This window comes from Chelonia mydas, chromosome 28 (assembly GCF_015237465.2).
Source record: "Chelonia mydas isolate rCheMyd1 chromosome 28, rCheMyd1.pri.v2, whole genome shotgun sequence".
Lineage (NCBI taxonomy): Eukaryota > Metazoa > Chordata > Testudines > Cheloniidae > Chelonia > Chelonia mydas.
Window position 1 is genome coordinate 7,673,673 of NC_051268.2, and position 15,232 is coordinate 7,688,904.

At 60.6% G+C, this 15,232-nt stretch overlaps 4 protein-coding genes across 5 annotated transcripts in view; 3 read left to right on the forward strand and 1 right to left on the reverse strand.

Moving 5' to 3' along the window:
- Positions 1-15,232, reverse strand: part of LOC102934530 (zinc finger protein OZF) — a 1,287,564-nt gene that overhangs the window by 933,942 nt on the left and 338,390 nt on the right.
- LOC102930400 (zinc finger protein 501) overlaps positions 1-15,232 on the forward strand; it is a 1,110,025-nt gene that overhangs the window by 784,286 nt on the left and 310,507 nt on the right. The gene's annotated exons all lie outside the window — the stretch shown is intronic.
- Positions 1-15,232, forward strand: part of LOC102937091 (zinc finger protein 135) — a 426,373-nt gene that overhangs the window by 166,519 nt on the left and 244,622 nt on the right. The window lies entirely within an intron of this gene.
- LOC122463954 (thaicobrin-like) lies at positions 6,446-13,120 on the forward strand. Its single transcript, XM_043537555.1, has 3 exons — positions 6,446-6,684; positions 9,700-9,759; positions 12,009-13,120. The coding sequence occupies exons 2-3, from the start codon at positions 9,717-9,719 to the stop codon at positions 12,533-12,535; spliced, it is 570 nt and encodes a 189-aa protein (XP_043393490.1). The 5' UTR covers positions 6,446-6,684; positions 9,700-9,716; the 3' UTR covers positions 12,536-13,120.

The window sequence follows — 15,232 nt, forward strand, 5'->3', positions numbered from 1 at the left end:
ACGCAGGAATTGTTTCTGTTGATCCCGGGATTATTTTTAATACCGTAGCGGCCAGAGGCTGCACCCATGCTCGGGGCACGGTGTTGTGTTATACATTCACAGAGTGAGAGACAGCTCCTAAGGGAACGAGCGTCAAGGCTGAATCTACAAAACAAACCAAGTCAGGATTCTGCAGGCGTCGGGAACATCTCTGCGCACTTTTAAACCAGGGTTTCAACTTCCGATGTGTGTGAAAAAATCAGATTTTTCTTTCCCCAAATTACAGCCCTTCCAAGAGTGCAGAACACAGCCCGCGGGAGTGACAAAATTGGCCTCTCCAGCGAGGGTGACCGGATGACCCGATTTTATGGGGACAGTCCCCGTAATTGGGGCTTTTTCTTACATAGAGGCCTATTATCCCCCAGCCCCTGTCTGGATTTTTCACACTTGCTATCTGGTCACCCTGTCTCTAGCCGCAGTCACCTGAGGATCGGAGAGCTTGGAGGATTCCCCTGTGCACAGTCCCCTGGTTCATCTCTCTGACCCTGGAGGACTCCCATCGACACCGTCTCCTGGTTCCTCTCTGATGCTGGAGGACTCCCATCTACACAGCTTTCCTCCTGGGTCATCTCTATGAGGGTGGAGAACTCCCATCTGCCAGCCCCCTGGCCCCGCTCCCGGTGCCCCTCACTCCCGACCCGCAGCCCCCTGCTAGCCCGGCCCTGCCCCCCCAGCCCTGCCGGTCCCCCTCACTCCCAACCCACAGCCCCTGCTAGCCCAGCCCTGCCCCCGCCTAGCCCTGCCGGTGCCCCTCACTCCCGACCCGCAGCCCCCTGCCAGCCCCGCCCTGCCCCCCCAGCCCTGCCGGTGCCCCTCACTCCCGACCCGCAGCCCCCTGCCAGCCGAGCCCTGCCCCGCCCCAGCCCTGCCGGTGCCCCTCACTCCCGACCCGCAGCCCCCTGCCAGCCCAGCCCTGCCCCCCCCCGCCCTGCCGGTGCCCCTCACTCCCGACCCGCAGCCCCCTGCCAGCCCCGCCCTGCCCCCCCAGCCCTGCCGGTGCCCCTCACTCCCGACCCGCAGCCCCCTGCCAGCCCAGCCCTGCCCCCCCCAGCTCTGCCGGTGCCCCTCACTCCCGACCCGCAGCCCCCTGCCAGCCCAGACCTGCCCCCCGCCAGCTCTGCCGGTGCCCCTCACTCCCGACCCGCAGCCCCCTGCCAGCCCAGCCCTGCCCCCCCCCAGCTCTGCCGGTGCCCCTCACTCCCGACCCGCAGCCCCCTGCCAGCCCAGCCCTGCCCCCCCGAGCTCTGCCGGTGTCCCTCACTCCCGACCCGCAGCCCCCTGCCAGCCCTGCCCTGCCCCCCCAGCCCTGCCGGTGCCCCTCACTCCCGACCCGCAGCCCCCTGCCAGCCAAGCCCTGCCCCCCCCAGCCCTGCCGGGGCCCCTCACTCCCGACCCGCAGCCCCCTGCCAGCCAAGCCCTGCCCCCCCCCAGCCCTGCCGGGGCCCCTCACTCCCGACCCGCAGCCCCCTGCTAGCCCGGCGCTGCCCCCCCAGCCCTGCCGGTGCCCCTCACTCGCGACCCGCAGCCCCCTGCTAGCCCGGCGCTGCCCCCCCAGCCCTGCCGGTCCCCCTCACTCCCGACCCACAGCCCCACGCCAGCCCGGCCCTGCCCCCCCCAGCTCTGCCAGTGCCCCTCACTCCCGACCCGCAGCCCCCTGCCAGCCCGGCCCTGCCCCCCATCCCTGCCGGTGCCCCTCACTCCCGACCCGCAGCCCCCTGCTAGCCTGGCCCTGCCCCCTCCCAGCCCTCCCGGTGCCCCTCACTCCCGACCCACAGCCCCCTGCCAGCCCGGCCCTGCCCCCCAGCCCTGCCGGTGCCCCTCACTCCCGACCCGCAGCCCCCTGCCAGACCGGCCCTGCCCCCCCCAGCCCTGCCGGTGCCCCTCACTGCCGACCCGCAGCCCCCTGCCAGCCCGGCCCTGCCCCCCCAGCTCTGCCGGGGGCCCCTCACTCCCGACCCGCAGCCCCCTGCCAGCCCCGCCCTGCCCCCCCAGCCCTGCCGGTGCCCCTCACTCCCGACCCGCAGCCCCCTGCCAGCCCGGCCCTGCCCCCCCAGCCCTGCCGGTGCCCCTCACTCCCGACCCGCAGCCCCCTGCTAGCCTGGCCCTGCCCCCTCCCAGCCCTCCCGGTGCCCCTCACTCCCGACCCACAGCCCCCTGCCAGCCCGGCCCTGCCCCCCATCCCTGCCGGTGCCCCTCACTCCCGACCCGCAGCCCCCTGCCAGACCGGCCCTGCCCCCCCCAGCCCTGCCGGTGCCCCTCACTCCCGACCCGCAGCCCCCTGCCAGCCCGGCCCTGCCCCCCCAGCTCTGCCGGGGGCCCCTCACTCCCGACCCGCAGCCCCCTGCCAGCCCAGCCCTGCCGGTGCCCCTCACTCCCGACCCGCAGCCCCCTGCCAGCCCCGCCCTGCCCCCCCAGCCCTGCCGGTGCCCCTCACTCCCGACCCGCAGCCCCCTGCCAGCCCAGCCCTGCCCCCCCCCGCCCTGCCGGTGCCCCTCACTCCCGACCCGCAGCCCCCTGCCCCCCCAGCCCTGCCCCCCCCAGCCCTGCCGGTGCCCCTCACTCCCGACCCGCAGCCCCCTGCCAGCCCGGCCCTGCCCCCGCCCTGCCGGTGCCCCTCACTCCCGACCCGCAGCCCCCTGCTAGCCCGGCCCTGCCCCCCCGCAGCCCTCCCGGTGCCCCTCACTCCCGACCCGCAGCCCCCTGCTAGCCCAGCCCTGCCCCCCCAGCCCTGCCAGTGCCCCTCACTCCCGACCCGCAGCCCCTCCCAGCCCAGCCCTGCCCCCCCCCCAGCTCTGCCGGTGCCCCTCACTCCCGACCCACAGCCCCTGCTAGCCCTGCCCTGCCCCCCCAGCCCTGCCGGGGCCCCTCACTCCCGACCCGCAGCCCCCTGCTAGCCTGGCCCTGCCCCCTCCCAGCCCTCCCGGTGCCCCTCACTCCCGACCCACAGCCCCCTGCCAGCCCGGCCCTGCCCCCCATCCCTGCCGGTGCCCCTCACTCCCGACCCGCAGCCCCCTGCCAGACCGGCCCTGCCCCCCCCAGCCCTGCCGGTGCCCCTCACTCCCGACCCGCAGCCCCCTGCTAGCCTGGCCCTGCCCCCTCCCAGCCCTCCCGGTGCCTCTCACTCCCGACCCACAGCCCCCTGCCAGCCCGGCCCTGCCCCCCATCCCTGCCGGTGCCCCTCACTCCCGACCCGCAGCCCCCTGCCAGCCCGGCCCTGCCCCCCATCCCTGCCGGTGCCCCTCACTCCCGACCCGCAGCCCCCTGCCAGACCGGCCCTGCCCCCCCCAGCCCTGCCGGTGTCCCTCACTCCCGACCCGCAGCCCCCTGCCAGACCGGCCCTGCCCCCCCAGCTCTGCCGGGGGCCCCTCACTCCCGACCCGCAGCCCCCTGCCAGCCCGGCCCTGCCCCCCCCCCAGCTCTGCCGGTGCCCCTCACTCCCGACCCGCAGCCCCTGCCAGCCCAGCCCTGCCCCCCCCCAAGCCCTGCCGGTGCCCCTCACTCCCGACCCGCAGCCCCCTGCTAACCCAGCCCCGCCCCCCCCCCAGCTCTGCTGGAGCCCCCCACTCCCGACCCCCAGCCCCTGCCAGCCCCCAGCCCTGCCCCCCCCAGCTCTGCCGGTGCCCCTCACTCCCGACCCGCAGCCCCCTGCCAGCCCGGCCCTGCCCCACCCAGCCCTGCCGGTGCCCCTCACTCCCGACCCGCAGCCCCCTGCTAACCCAGCCCTGCCCCCCCCCCAGCTCTGCCGGTGCCCCTCACTCCCGACCCGCAGCCCCTGCCAGCCCCCAGCCCTGCCCCCCCCAGCTCTGCCGGTGCCCCTCACTCCCGACCCGCAGCCCCCTGCCAGCCCAGCCCTGCCCCCCCAGCCCTGCCGGTGCCCCTCACTCCCGACCCGCAGCCCCCTGCCCCCCCAGCCCTGCCCCCCCAGCCCTCCCGGTGCCCCTCACTCCCGACCCGCAGCCCCCTGCCAGCCCCGCCCTGCCCCCCCAGCCCTGCCGGTGCACCTCACTCCCGACCCGCAGCCCCCTGCTAGCCCAGCCCTGCCCCCCCAGCCCTGCCAGTGCCCCTCACTCCCGACCCGCAGCCCCTCCCAGCCCAGCTCTGCCCCCCCAGCTCTGCCGGTGCCCCTCACTCCCGACCCACAGCCCCTGCTAGCCCTGCCCTGCCCCCCCAGCCCTGCCGGGGCCCCTCACTCCCGACCCGCAGCCCCCTGCCAGCCCCGCCCTGCCCCCCCCAGCCCTGCCGGTGCACCTCACTCCCGACCCGCAGCCCCCTGCTAGCCCAGCCCTGCCCCCCCAGCCCTGCCAGTGCCCCTCACTCCCGACCCGCAGCCCCTCCCAGCCCAGCTCTGCCCCCCCAGCTCTGCCGGTGCCCCTCACTCCCGACCCACAGCCCCTGCTAGCCCTGCCCTGCCCCCCCAGCCCTGCCGGGGCCCCTCACTCCCGACCCGCAGCCCCCTGCCAGCCCGGCCCTGCCCCCCATCCCTGCCGGTGCCCCTCACTCCCGACCCGCAGCCCCCTGCTAGCCTGGCCCTGCCCCCTCCCAGCCCTCCCGGTGCCCCTCACTCCCGACCCGCAGCCCCCTGCCAGCCCAGCCCTGCCCCCCCAGCCCTGCCGGTGCCCCTCACTCCCGACCCGCAGCCCCTGCCAGCCCAGCCGTGCCCCCCCAGCTCTCCCGGTGCCCCTCACTCCCGACCCGCAGCCCCCTGCCAGCCCGGCCCTGCCCCCCATCCCTGCCGGTGCCCCTCACTCCCGACCCGCAGCCCCCTGCCAGACCGGCCCTGCCCCCCCCAGCCCTGCCGGTGCCCCTCACTCCCGACCCGCAGCCCCTGCCAGCCCCCTGGCCCCCCACATCTAGGACCCCTGGAAGCTCCTTCCCCCTCTTCTCCATATGCTCTGTGGCTATTAAAGTTCCTTTTAACTCCTACATATGTCAGTGCAGCGTTCAAAAGAATTCTTCATCTTCCTTCCTTTTCAATTTCCCAGCTGCCCTTGTGGAGGGCAGAGTCCTGGGATTTGCTGCCCCACTTGGCGGGGTCACCCCAGCACCTGCGGGGACCTCACCAGCTTGGGGTTTGGGGGTTTACTAGGAGGAGCCTGTGGGCTCTCTCGGGTGCTGCCCGGGACCCTGGGCCCCCGGGATTCCCCAGTGAGCCCTGCAGTGTGAGACACCCCGCACCGGGACTAGGGGGATCCTAGTGTAGACAAGGCTCAGGGTCGTTTCACCCGCGACAGCCACACGATCGCCGGGATGGCCGCGAGCCAGGGCCCCCGAAACAACGAGGAGTCCGGAGGCACCTTAAAGACGAACAGATTTATTTGGGCCTGAGCTTTCCTGGGTAACCCCCCCCCACACCCCACTTCTTCAGCTGCAACAAAGCCACCCACGCCCGATTTTGGGGACCACGGCAGGTGGCTCCTCACCCCATTTGTGGGAACTCTGACCCCCCCCCCGTCCCTCCTGGGGGTTCCCCCCCTCCCCGTGCCACTGTCCCGCAGCGCCTCCCCCTTTCTGACCCCCAGCTCCTGCACCCCCTCCCGGAGCCTGCCCTTTGCCCCGTGTTTTACCCCCTCGGGACACGCTTTGGCCCCTGCACAAACTCCCCGCCCCGGGGATTGCAAGGAGCTGATCCGGGGCTGAGCCTGCTCCGGGACTCCGTGCAAAGGAGCCAATCCGGAGGGGAACCGGATTGCGTCTGATCTCACGTGGGCCAGCTCAGCGGCTTCTTCCTCCGCCCTCCGGCGACCAGGCAGCCCGGCCCCACACCGCACCCGGCTGGGAGGGGAGCCGGGGACCCCCCCTGCAGCCCCCCAGGTCTGGGGGCGGGGAGAGCACCCCAGGAGCGGCCGGAGGGGCAGTGGTGAGGCTGGGAGGAGGGACTGATGGGGGGCAAATGGCCGGGGGGGGCCGGTCACAGTTCTGCCTGGGGCGGGGGGGGGGGGGGGGCAGATAAATGCCTGGGGAGGGGGCCGCGCAGGTGGGAACTTGTGCAGAGGGACCAAAATCTCTTTACTCCGGTGGTTTGCAAAGTTTTGTCCTGGTGACCAGCCTCTGAGTGCGCCCCCCCCCACCTTATAAATTAAAATATAAAACACTTTTTTTATATGTTTAACGCCATTATAAATGCTGGAGGCAAAGGGGGGCTTGGGGTGGAAGCTGACAGCTTGGGACCCCCCTTCCCCCCCCCCCTCCCCATGTCATAATCTAATGACCCCCTGAGGGGTCCTGCCCCCCAGTTTGAGAACCCCTGATTTACTCGCTATATGTGGGTGAGGGGCTGCTAATTCTCACCCACCCCCTGGGAGGTTCAGACACCGAAAGGCACCAAACCCACAACAGAAACTTTTAAAAAAACCACATCATTTTTGGGATTATTTTCCTGATTTTTGGCGGCTGACTCAGGAGTTTTGACCCCTCCAGGCTGCTACGTTTTCCCCAAAGACTCTGGGGCTGTGACTGTCCCGGGGGGGCCCCGGCATCTCCGCAAACAGCAGGAACCGGTGTCAGGAAGGGGAAGCGCCCAGTGGGTGCTGCAGACGGGGGCTATCTCCGAGCTCGGGAAAGCCAGATTTACCCTGGGCAGGGAAACCGGGGAGAAGTCTCCAGGGTGAAGCTCCTTGCAGGGTAAAGACCCTGTCCCTCCAGATGGTGGGTGCAATTTCTGCCTAGCCCGAACTACCCAGTGCGGGGGGGGGTCGGATACACACGTCTCCTGCCCTCAGTGCAGACAGGCTGCGCCACAGAGAAACCTCAGACCGGCCAGAGAGCTGGGAACTTCCCGGGGAGCCCCAGCTCCAGTGGAAGTCAAATTGAGAAGCCCCTTCTGTTTACAGGACGACATTTCTTTGTGCTTGAACGTCTGCACCGAGCCTGGGATTGCCCTGAAATCCGCTGTGCCTCATGGTGGCAAGGGATGGGGCCGTGACCACATTAGAGGTCATTTGACAAAGGGGTTCCTAAAATCTAGCCCCTCCCCCCCCCCAAAGTTTTTCTTAAAGTTGAGGGATTATCTGACAGATTTTTGCGCCCACTTGGAGCATCAAGTCATGGCTCCGATCAGACCCCGAAGGGTCTGGCTGCTCTTCACCCCCACTCCGGCCTGACACCCATTAGCATTTAGGAGAAACAATATTTAAAATGTTCTATTCCATAAAGAGTTAAGCTCTCCAGAGCAGCTGGAGCCTGGTACTCATGCGCTGAATGGATGACGCTGTGCAGAGTATCCCAGTGGGTTGCTACTCCCCCAGCTTTCCTGCGACCTGGGTGGCTGACGGGAATGTGCTGTGGCCTGTAAACCAGAGCGGCACCGCGGCGCTGTACGTCGAGAACCTGCTCTAGGCGGAATTCCGGAAGGCCAGAATTTTCGGCCTGTTGCCGCGACCTGCCTCTGTCCAAAGGGGCTTTTCATGTTGGAGAAAGAGGATACAAACTTACTCAAAATCATTCAGTCCAAAACTGACTGGGAAGAGTTAAAGGGATCTCCCAGAGCTGGACGACTGGGCAACACAATGGCAGATGATACCCAGTGTTAATAAGTGTAAAGTAATGCACATTGGAGAAAATAATCCCAACTATACATACAAAATGATGGGGTCTAAATGTGCTGTTACCACCCAAGAAAGAGATCTTAGGCTGTCTCTTCATTACCACTTTTGTAGGTCAAGGATGTGAAAAAACACCCCCCCTCCCCCCCCGTTAAGATATAGATATTCAGGCCTGTCTGTAAAGGCCTATATTTTAAGTATTTAGGTGTATGTTTATCATTTAGCGAGTTATAGAGGTATAAAAGAATCAAAATCGCTGTCTGCCGGTGTAAGGGCCTTCTCTCGCTGTGACAGTCTGAGGCCCTGTGCTTAGGCTAAGGCCTTTGGCTAAGCAGCAGGGGCAGCCGTAAGCTGGGAAGCAAATGGTCACATCCTCACATCCCAAACCAGTCCCATTGAAATAAGGTGCTATTGGGCTGTTAGGAATACAGTCCTGTCCTGATAATGCCTATCGCCTCCAGATAAAGATGGTTAAAGAAAACTTAGTTTAATAGCATCCTTTCTGGCAAAAAATCACTTCTCAATAGTTGTGGTTATAAAACCCTAATTTCTGTATGTTTTATCTGTATGGCCCCCACTTTTCAGCTGTAGCTCACAAAAGCTCATGCTCAAATAAACTGGTTAGTCTCTAAGGTGCCACAAGTCCTCCTTTTCTTTTTACTTTTCTATTGTTAATCTGTCTGGTTCTCTAATTGTTTCTGTCTGCTGTATAATTAATTTTGCGAGGTGCAAGTTAATTAGGGTAGTGGAATATAATTGGTTAAGGTATAGCTAAAAATATTACTATATAAATTAGGGGCAAACAGAAAGTAAGTTATAATTCAAAAATAAAAAAACCCCTTAAATTTAAGCTTGCTAAAAGTTCACCCCAATAAACATCAGATTGTTTGCACCTTCAAACTTTGGGTATTGTTGCTCTCTGTTCATGCAAAAAGAACCAAAAAAAGTAAAAGGGTAAAAAATAAGCCCTCTAACACCCCCCTGACCGACATAAGTTTCAGCAGCAAAAGTGCCGGTGTGGACAGCCCTCTGTCGGCAGGAGAGGCTCTCCTGATGGCAAGGAGCAGCGACACGGGAGATCTTGCTGCGGTACAGCTGGGCCAGCGTACGGTCCGCAGTGCCTTAGGGTCATCCTGGATAGTTCTCCGAAAACATCTGCTCGAGGTGCAGAGACAATCAAAACAGCGAACAGAATGTTGGGAATCCTTAGGAAAGGGGTAGATAACAAGACGGAAACTATCCTATCGCCTCTCTATAAATCCATGGCACGCCCACATCCTGAATACTGCGTGCAGTTCTGGTCACCCCATCTCAAAAAGATATATTGGAATTGGAAAAGGTACAGAGAAGAGCAACAGACATGATAAGGGGTATGGAACAGCTTCTGTGTGAACACAGGTTTAAAAAACAGGGACCGGGGAGTATAAAGAAGAGACGACTAAGGGGGATGTGATAGAAGTCTATGAAATCCTGCGTGGTGTGGAGAAAGTGAATAGGGAAGTGTTATTTACCCCTTCACATAACACAAGAAGGGGAGGGGGGGTTTCACCCAATGAAATAAATAGGCGGCAGGTTGAAAACAAACAAAAGGAAGTATTTCTTCACAGAATGCACAGTCAACCCATGCAACTTCTCGGGAAGGCCGAAAGTATAACTGGGTCCAAAACAGAATTAGATAATTTCATGGAGGATAGATCCATCAGTGGCTATGAGCCAAGATGGTCAGGGATACAACCCCATGCTCTGGGTGTCCCTAAACCTCCAGAAGCCAAAAGCATCTGACACGGGCCGCTGTCAGAAGACAGGACACTGGGCTAGCTGGACCATTGGTCTGACCCAATGTGGTCGTTCTTATGCTCTTCTACAAATAATATTTCTCAAGCTGGTCGTGACGTTTGGTGGCTGTTGGTTCAGCAGCTTTGAGAGGCCTGAATGAAAGAGGAAATACAAGTGCAAGGCGTCCCATTAATTTGTATCTGGCCTCTTTAGAAAGACCGTGTGTGCGTGTGTGTGTTCCTTTGTCATAATAAAAACATTATGCTGTCAGATAATAGTGGCAATGCCATTGTAAATGTGACGGAATGAAATCTCATCTCGAGTATCCTTTTATTCCCTCTAGACACTCCGCCATCGGAAATGGAGACGGACTGTTGGAAGAGGCTGTTGTCGTATACAAAGGGTGAGGGTTCAGGTGGTGGTTATATTTAAATTAAGAGAAAATTCACCCCATGAAAACATCTTTGTTAAAGTAGCGTGAACACACAACTCAAACACACACTGACCATCAGAAACGTTGTCACTGACCAGCCCCCAAACACCTCATCTCAGCCCATATGATTCCCCGATTAAGTTTTATTAAAGATCTCTGTGTGTTTGTTTTAATTAAAATCAGTTATGTCAGTAAAGTATTCCAGGATAGTTAAAGCCGAATCCAATAATCATCCCCAGCAGCACTGGTTCGGTTTTGGTGGCTTTCTAGGGAGGGGTCTATTATTAGGCTGGAATATGAAGGAATTCCAAAGTGTGTCCCCCACAGACACGGCCAGTGATCACATGGGCACCAAAAGTTTCAGTGGCATGTTGGAGCGCTTTCCCTTCACCCCCACTCTCCTGGTTCTTGCCACACAGACAGAAAGCAGAAGTCCAAAGTGCAGGCAATGTGATGTTTATTGGGGTTAGTTCCAAGGAAGCATATCCACATATAAGAACGGCCATACTGGGTCAGACCAAAGGTCCATCGAGCCCAGTATCCTGTCCTCTGACAGTAGCCAATGGCAGGTGCCCCAAAGGGAATGAACAGACAGGTTATCATCAAGTGATCCATCCCCTGTCACCCAATCCCAGCTTCTGGTAAACAGAGGCTAGGGACACCATCCCTGCCCATCCTGGCTAATAGCCATTGATGGACCTATCTTCCATGAATCTATCTAGCTCCCTTTCGAACCCCGTTATAGTCTTGGCCTTCACAACACCCTCTGGCAAGGAGTTCCAGAGGTTGACAGTGCATTGCATGAAAACATACTTTCTTGTGTTTGTTTTAAACCTGCTACCTATTGATTTCATTTGGTGGCCCCTTGTTTTTGTATTATGAGAAGGAGTAAATAACACTTCCTTATTTACTTTCTCCACACCAGTCATGATTTTATAGACCTCTATCATTATCCCCCCTTAGTCGCCTCTTTTCCAAGCTGAAAAGTACCAGTCTTATTAATCTCTCCTCATACGGAAGCCGTTCTATAACCCTGATCATTTTTGTTGCCCTTTTCTGAACCTTTCCCTTCACCCCCCTCCTCTGGTTCTTGTGATACAGAGAGAAAGCAGAAGTCCAAAGTGCAGGCAATGTGATGTTTATTGCAGTTAGTCCCAAGCAAGCGTATCCATGGCTCTACACGCCGGCCGAGCTTTTTCCCCGGTGTTCCCTTCCCAGCTCTGGGACACCGCAGAGCCTTTGTCTATGTCCCTATTCCCACCTCCTCCTCCTTAGCAGGCCCAAATATACCTGCAGTACACGCCCCAGTCTCACCCCTTACAACTTATGGTCATGTTCCATTCTGGGGGGGTCGTGAGTCTGGGGTCTTCATCCCACCTCTTTTGTACCCCATGGGAGGGGTAAGGAGTGAGGTTGTGTTCTGGCCAAGGCCAGGTTTTTCTTTGTGGCTTTTAGTGTTCTTATGCCTCCCCCCCCCAACCCCCCTTGTCCCCCTCCAAATTCTCACAGAAACATCTTCCCGAACATGTCGATAAAGTAACAAGTCAGACACACCCTGTCTAACAGTAAACACGTCCTGCCTTGAGGAGATCCCAAGCCGAAGTCTGACAAACAATCCTGACACCAGCCTCATTGCTCGGTGCATGCTCACGATAAGGAACAGAAATTTTCTTGCTCTCCGGCATCCAGACACCCTTAACTCTGCCCTGGGGTTCTGGGAGGCTTTCACGGGCCTGTTGTGTATTAAATCAAGAGGACGGAGTGGAGTGAGGGTTCTTCTCCAGCATCCTCCCTTCCTCTTGGGCTGGGCTCTTTCCCTTCCTGCGGCTCACTTCTCTCGGGCCGGGCGAGGGGCTGCCTCACAGAATATTGACCTTACTCTCTGCTCTGGAGCGGCTCCTCCCCAGTGCCGTGTCTTCCCCTCTTCTCCCAGGACAAGGAAGGAAGGACCAGCTGGGGGAGGGAGATCCCTAGGGGGTTTAAATCGGTGACCAGCCGCCTCCTCAACTCCCCTACCTGCAGATTCAGTCTCTTTCCTCCATGTCTCTACTGTTCTGTGTCTGGGTGTGAAACAGAGGAATCAGTCAGGTGCCCGGGAGCTCCCCGGGATCCAGGAGTTTCCCGGCCAGAACAGGGCTGCTGGGGAGTGTGAGAAATGGTCCCAGCCTCCCCCAGGGCTGGGCTCTGCCCCTAACACTCGGCTTTTCTCTCCCCTCCAGCGAACGTGACTCTGGATCCAGACACGGCCCATCCCATCCTCGTCGTGTCTGAGGATGGGAAAAGTGTGAGACGAGCAGACGCGTTGCAGGACCTGCCGGACACGCCGGAGAGATTCGACACATGTCACTGCGTGCTGGGCTCGGAGGGGTTCACCTCGGGGCAACGTTACTGGGAGGTGGAGGTGGGGAATGGGAAATACTGGGCTGTGGGGGTAGCCAGAGAGTCTGTGAGGAGGAAGGGACGGATCAGCCCTAGCCCGGAGGAGGGGATCTGGGCTATGGGGATAAACGGGGTTAAGGGGCATTGTAAAGTGTACCATTTTTTCTCCTCCCCTGGCCACCGTTTGATCTCGTGGGATAACATAAAGAGGATAGGGGTTTCTCTAGATTACGAAGCAGGGCAGGTGGCATTTTTGGATGCTGATTGGAAGTTCCTGTTGTTCTCTTTCCCTCCGGCCTCTTACAATGGGGAGAGGATCCACCCTTTCTTCTGGGTGCGGGGATCCCAGCTCGGACTATGTCCTTGAGACAAGGGGCTGGGGAGATGGGGAGTGTCCCCCTAGGAATGATAAAATGGGCTTCTCTAGCCTCCAAGATCCCAACCCCTGCGTCCCTGGAGGACTCCCATCTCTCCGAGCCCCTGGACCGCTCCTCTCCCCGAAGCGGCAGAGTCTCAGCGTGCCCATAAAGAGCCGGCTGGGGCCTGGCCAGAGAATCTCCTTGCAGCAGGTGTCCCCCGGCCCATGTCTCACTGTGCTGGGTGGCTCTGGAGGGCTCTAGCGGGGCTGCCCAGGCTTGGAACCAGCGCCGCCCAGGACCAGTCAGACCCGGCACGGGGACCCCCTTAATTCTTTGGGCCACGGAGCCCCTGGCTGGGTGACTTCTGCGGGGGGAGGATTTTGGGGGTAGGAGGCTGAGTTTTGTCGGGGGCTGCCGGTGGGGCAGCTGCTGGGTTTCTGTGATGGGGTTTTCTGAGGAGCTGAAGGGAATTAGGCACCCAAATCCCTTTGTAATTCCCTCCCTGCGGCTCTGTTGGAAATCCCAGCTGTGCAGTGTAAGCTCTTCTCCGAGTTCAGAGCAATCTGGGTAAAGATAAAGATCGCTCCATAAGACGTCCGTGGGTTTTATGTCGTTGGCGGCTGGCTCTTTAAACTCCCGGTCACTCACGTAACCCTCCTTGCCAAAGCAGGTAGGCTTCATGGGGCTGGATGGCCACGGTTTCATGGATACCTTTTCAGTGGCAACGGGCCCTTGTGCCTACCTACTAACCGCCCCGCGGTACCTCCAGAGGGAAGAGTGGGCCTGATTCTTAGTTACACAAACGCCTCTGACGCCACTCGGACAGCGCAAAGGAGCCTTTACTACATTACTAGGTGTGTCACCGTAGCATGTAGGAGTCCAAGTTACGGACCGGGACCCGCTGTACAAACACAGAAAGAAAAGATGTCCCTGCACCTGGCAGCTTCCAGTGCAAGGCAAGTGACCAGAGCTGGAGACAGACAGACAGACAGAGGGGGAAGTGCAAGGGGACAAGGAGACGGCACAGCTCAGCCGGACAGGCTGGGATCTCAGAACACCATCGGCCTTTCTGCCGGCCAGTTTCCTGTGGCGAAGAAGAGGATTAGGAGTGAGGAGGGAGCTTTGTGCATCTCTGGGAAGCTGCTCTCAAGCATGAGGGGCCGTGTGGGGGAAAGCAGGAATGTGCTTGTTTGAAAATGCGGCAAGTGGGTGATGGAGGCTGGGATCGTGGGCTGATAGCCGGTGGGGGCTGGCCTTTTGGTAATGAATGGGGATAGTAGGTGGCGGGAGGTCAGCTTTATCACCCACCTCTCCGACCTTTCCTGAGTGGGTCCTATGGGAGGGATGCTCCCTGCCAGCCCTGGCCCTCTGGACCATGCCATCGGGCCCCTGTTCCCCGGTTCCCCCCACCAGCTTCTGGCTCTGCATAACCCAGCTGGCTGCATGACCTGCCGCCGTTCCACTTCTGAAACATTGCCTAGGAAACCACTGTACACACTCGCGCTGCATCCCCCTTCACTTCCTCACCTCGTGTCCCGGCCTGACACCAAGTGACGGGGCCTGCTGCCAAGTGTGGAGGGCGAGGAGCCCCGGTGGGCCAGTCTGTCTTCCACTCGGGTCCTGCGGCCTGCCTGGGATAGTCCTGGGCATCGCCTTAATGAAGCCGTGAGCACGGACATGTACCTGGTGTGGTTCACCCCCCTCCCCGAAAACTTGGGGCGTAAGGAAGACCCTGATGCACATCTGTCTGGTGTGCACCCGGCTGCAGCCCCCTGGACGCCTTTAAGGGGTCTCTGCTTGGTGTCCCCCTCTGGATCCCTGCTTTTGACCCTCTGACCCTCACTCCTATCCCTGTTTTCTCCGTTTGTTGCCCTCCGAATTCTTTTGATGCCTGGGTCCAGTGGCTCTTCCCCCTAGGCCAGGGAAAAGGGGGGAGCTTTTGATGTGGGTGGGCTTGTGCCTGCCCATCCCTGGCAATTCAATACAACCGTATGTCTAACAAAATGGGCTTAAATAGTGATATTGGGCCAGGCTTTTCGCCGGCTTTAAAGCTTCATTGGGTCTAGGCTAATTTACCCCTCCCTGAGAATCAGGCCTCTCTAACTGGCACAGAGACAAGATTTGAACAGGGAGTCTCCAGCCTTCGGGGGGCTGTGCGTCGGCCACTGCACTAGAGGAGATCCTTGCTGGGATTTCCTCTCAATCTCTCTTGTAGAAGTGATTCCACTGCATTTAAATAAATATTAATTGGGCCAGAGAACAAGCAAGAATCATTGTGTAGTCCAGAATACTCCCCTCTCTCCCCCCCCGCCCCGGACCAGTGGTCAGGGTGTTTTAAGGATGGGGAAACTGAGGTAAGCAGCTTGCTCTCAATATATACAGTAGCAGACCCAGGAATCGAACCCAGCAGTTCGCACTCCACGTGCCCGGGTCTCTCTGCTAGATAGTTCTGGAGACAGCATGCTGTCTGTCACCGCTGAAAAGATTTACACGCACACTGGACAGAAAGGGTCTTGTTTACTATGGTGTAAACGGGAAGTAAAGCCGCTGAAGTTAGCCTCCTTGTTCCAGACTCTGAGAGCGGAAGCCAACCCAGCGTTTCTCAAATACGGCCGCATGCGACCACCGGGGCCTCTTCTTGCGGCCGCAGCCTCCTGGGCTGCGTTTGGGGGCTGGGGGTGTTGGCAAAGCAGGGGCTGCCTGCA

What these genes read in the sequence shown, in the direction of transcription:
- LOC122463954 (XM_043537555.1), top strand. Translation starts at nt 9,717, where the DNA reads ATGGAGACGGACTGTTGGAAGAGGCTGTTGTCGTATACAAAGG. An exon ending in GCTGTTGTCGTATACAAAGG is followed by an intron (nt 9,760 to 12,008) that starts GTGAGGGTTCAG and finishes TCTCCCCTCCAG; the next exon opens with CGAACGTGACTCTGGATCCA.